The sequence below is a fragment of the Salvia hispanica genome, chromosome 2, assembly GCF_023119035.1.
Source record: "Salvia hispanica cultivar TCC Black 2014 chromosome 2, UniMelb_Shisp_WGS_1.0, whole genome shotgun sequence".
NCBI classification, from domain to species: domain Eukaryota; kingdom Viridiplantae; phylum Streptophyta; class Magnoliopsida; order Lamiales; family Lamiaceae; genus Salvia; species Salvia hispanica.
Window position 1 is genome coordinate 18035870 of NC_062966.1, and position 4266 is coordinate 18040135.

General features: G+C 39.7%; 1 protein-coding gene across 1 annotated transcript; it reads right to left on the reverse strand.

Annotated features, from left to right (window-relative positions):
* Positions 1-462: 462 nt before the first annotated feature.
* On the reverse strand, positions 463-3194 carry LOC125208228 (U4/U6 small nuclear ribonucleoprotein Prp31 homolog). Its single transcript, XM_048107809.1, has 7 exons — positions 3129-3194; positions 2835-2972; positions 1701-2593; positions 1512-1582; positions 1294-1396; positions 1033-1108; positions 463-750 (listed from the first exon to the last, which is right to left on the reverse strand). Exons 2-7 carry the CDS (start codon positions 2943-2945, stop codon positions 652-654), a joined length of 1353 nt encoding a protein of 450 aa, XP_047963766.1. The 5' UTR covers positions 2946-2972; positions 3129-3194; the 3' UTR covers positions 463-651.
* Positions 3195-4266: the final 1072 nt, after the last annotated feature.

Here is a 4266-nt window from a genome sequence, read left to right on the forward strand (position 1 = left end):
TTTTTGCTTATAATAAACTTTTTTCCCTAATGAAATGGTACTAATTTTCCACTAATAATACTTTAATCAATTTTTTTTCTATCTACTTTACTGATTGTGCATTAAAACTCATACCATTTTTAAAGTTTCTATTTAAAAAAAAAAAAAAAAAGATAATGAAGGAGTATGATTTGATTTCAATGACAATTATCCTATTCCAAACAAAATTTGTTCTCTTAAAACCAGCATTTTAAAAATTGAACCGGATCGATCAATTCATCTGATTTGATCATAAGACCGTTGAACCGTTTTCTGGAGGCCATTGATCCCTGCAAGGCACTGGAGGTACCTAGAAGCATTGTGGTAGAAGAGCATATACAAATAATTACTATTTCCATTTTTCAAACTGAAAGCAAATTTTAGAAGCAAGATCTTCATCCGTACACAGAAATCAAAATATGAAACTGAAACAAAAACAAAATGTGGTCAAATTTAGCAATTTCACAAAATAATTTCCTCGTATAATTAACATAGCAGGTGTAGTTAAAGCGACTGAGTAGAATCCGCAAACAGAATAAGTTACTACAAAAGTTGCATGCAGCTAGTTACACCAGAATAAAGCCGAATCTAACGATAATGCCCCCGGGGGTGGAGTAGCAGACTAAGTGTCTTCTATGTTCTCTTGATCTTCGAAAAAGTTCCAGTCTCTGAAAAATAAGTACTCTGAGTTCCTCCAAACTGGTTCGCCTGAGGATTTGAAAGCTCGATTCCCTGAAAAGCATGTCAAATCTTCACTCAGTAAACCAAAGTACAAGCAAGTTAGCAAATGTAAGTAATAAATTAAGCTTGGGTAGGGTCCATTTGCTAGGGTACATAACTCCTCTATCATCTTGGAGTTATTTGAACTAAAATTTGTGTTCTTATCATGTTCTGTAGCATTATCTATCTTCTCTATCAAACTCCCCCTAATCGTGGAACTCAGCTGTGCCCCTTTTTGAGGCTAGTGTTTCAATGCAAAATAACCGAAACCAATGCCACAGGGAAGCATCAAACCTGGACGGGTGTGAAAGCCAGACTTGATGTCAGTCCAGAAGTTGCGCCACTGGTTCCATAACTCCTGTCCTTAAACCTGAAAAGAATAAATTGCATAAATGGATAGTGATTGTCACTCATCAGCTATGAAAGCAGTAAATGTGAAGCAGAACTTCAGAGCAACTCAACTATTAAGCTTATAAGTTTGGAAATCGAACGAATCCAATACAGCATCAATAAAAAAAACTGCTATACTTCAACAGAAATGCAAGGAAATCATACTTCTTGGCTACTTTAGCAGCAAGTTTGCTCTGTCCAACAGATACACGAAGCTTTCCGCTACCAGCCTGACCGAGCATTCCATAACCTTCGCCAAGTCCATCACCTTCAAGAAATCATGAAGTCTTAGGATGAGCATATATTAGTAGCCTAACACCTTCAAAATAAAAATGTACCAATCCTACTTTACATAACAAACAACACAGTTAGTATAATGGTACCTAGTGAACTCTCCTCTGGTATCCCGAACTGCATCCTGTTAGCCAGCTTCCGCATGTCTGTAATAGCATATCTGATGGAAATTGCAAGAACATTAGGATTTTGACTTGGACGTTGGAAAATATTAATTTCAACTAAAAATGAAAAAATATAATTTAATGAAGAAATAATCAATAAGGAAATTCAAGCACCTTTCTTTCATCTTCCTTAAACGCCGACCTCCTCTCTTCTTTCTGGGCTCTGAATCAGGAACCGGAAGTGGTTTAGGCTGCTTAGCAGGAGGCGGTTCTTGCCACTTCTCTATCTTTTTGTGAATCTCTGCGCGCAAAGTTCTCCCAGTTTTTCCAACTGGGTCTCCCCTAGTAGAGTCTACACGTGCAGCAAGAGTGGATTTTGAAGCCAAAAGTCGACAAGCACGCATTCTTAAGGAAGGCGGAGTACTCTGGAAAATCTCAGTTTGCTCCAAATAGCCAACACGAAATTGGGATGTTGCTGTTGAAAACCCTGCTAAATTCTTCTTTTTGGCACCAAGAAGCTGAACGTTGCATGCAGGCATTTTTGCTAATGCCGAAAGACCACCAGCTGTACCAATTATTTTTGCCGCGACAGCACTTCCAACTATGGCTGAGAGATTGGGGGCAATATACCCCATTCGACTCTCCACAAAATCAAGAACCTTTTTCTTTGCAGAATCTAGAGCAAGTGCGCGATCACATGCATCAATTGTCTTTTGCAAGACATCCTCCGGAAGAGGCTTTCCACTAGTAGTTGATGCTGTGACAGAAACCACCATAATAATAGCAGACGGTAAAAATCCTTCAAGATCAACAAGCGTCAGATCCATTTCATTAGCAATCTTTTTAACAACCCGGGCATAATCAATTGGGTGGTGAACAAGAGATTCAAGTTCTGGAAATTTCAAGCGATACTTGTCACGGATGAAATTGTGAATTATCACAATCTCATTTTCAATATCGACAGACAAGGCATTACAATCAACTATCAACTGATACTCTGGATCATCTTCCAAAACAATTCCATGAGTGGAGTTCTCAGACCCATTTTCCAATGCATCTTCAACTTTCTGCAATAAAAATCAAATGTTACCAACTATTACATTAATAATGAGAAAGAAGGGGCGAATCATTCACTCTAAATACAGACCTATACAAGGAAATCAGTTGCGGAATAAGACAAGGGAAATGCAACAACAAAACCACCCTAAAGAAAAAGCAAGCAGCATCAGATAGATTAACTAATCAAAAGACGCATAGCATAACATAGTGGATATTGGATACATAGCTAGTAGTCTAAACTAAACCAACCTGCATGATGTCAGTAAATCGCTGAGTTTTTTGTAGCTTCGACACACTATCAAGATCATCATAGTTAAGTGCTTCTATATCAGCTAAATCACCATCTACGTCTTCTTCCATGTGCTCAGCATCGTCGTTATCTGCTTCCTGAATCAAAAGTACTATCAAACTAGGTCCACAGCCAAGAAAATAGCAAAAAGCGGAAACGTTAGGTGCTAAGTGGAGATGAACATCATGAACGGAGGACCCAGTCATTACATGCAATATCGTATTCACATGCTAATAAAACTCGCATATACTTACCAGAAGATCATCTTCATTATCAGACAATTCATCAAGATCAGCCAGAAAAGAGTCATTCAGAGTTGCCTGAAACAAAATAATGTCCTGTTAAATTTAAAACTTCAAGAGATGGTCTTCACTGAGTACATAAATCTACTCTTGACGAGGCGTGCAGCAATTCAATTGGCAAATACCACGGACTATATGGCTTTAGGACAAAACCATCGAGTACCATATATTATGGACTATTAAAATGTATGAAGACTCACAAGCAAAACATTAGAAGACGTGTCTCAATAATCAGAGAGAAAATGGTTGGCTCTAGGTGATCTCAATAAACACGACCAGGAGATCGAGCATGACAGATACGCAACCACAAAGACAACACACTTCACTGTAGCCAGAGGCCTACAGCATTATGCAGGAAAGCATGGGATTAGGGAAAGTGGAATTGATTCTTTTACTAAATGATTAGATAAGCCAGATGATCTTTACTAATCTAAAGTGACAGTTTGATGAAAAGACGGATTTATCCTTTTTGGCGGGAAAATATGAGGCTATTTCTTTTACCCTTTTCGTCATTTCAACCATTGGACAAAAATTGGTCCAATAAAATGCAAGCTTCTCAAAACACAGTACACAGATATATACACAAATCATACTGAATCTGCATTTGTGGACTAATTTTCTTAAATTGTAATTGCAGACTGCTTGGACCGCGAAGGACGACATCTCCGGCGAAGGCAGCAGTGGGGGGTGAGGAGGCGAGACAAAGAGAATCAGAGAAGGCCATTGAATCAGCTAAAACAAAAACCAAACTTACCAGTCAGGACGAGCCCGACTCGCCCAACTGTGCAGAACCACCTATATCCTTCGCAAAACCCCCTATTTCCCCGTCAAATCCCTCCTCCGTTTCCTATCCGCCTCCAGATTCATCCAAAGATCCATCTTTAGCCGCCGGAGAAGAAGAAAGGGGAAAGAGAAAGAGAGAGAACGAGGCGGGTGTGGAACTATGGAAGGCGAGGCGGCGAGAGGGGAGAAAGAGAGAAGCGCCGGCGTCGGGAAATGAGGGCGCTAGCGGGTGAGGCGGCGGTGGGCTGGCGAGCACAGCAGAGGGGATGCGGAGTGTCGATTTAGTGAATTAGGGTATTTGTTGTAT

Coding starts and splice junctions, on each gene's coding strand:
- LOC125208228 (XM_048107809.1), bottom strand. CDS start 2,945: ATGGAAGAAGACGTAGATGGTGATTTAGCTGATATAGAAGCACTTAAC. Junction 1,583..1,700: donor TTAAGGAAGATGAAAGAAAG/GTGCTTGAATTT, acceptor AATTTCCATCAG/ATATGCTATTACAGACATGC. Junction 751..1,032: donor TGGCTTTCACACCCGTCCAG/GTTTGATGCTTC, acceptor CATGCTTTTCAG/GGAATCGAGCTTTCAAATCC.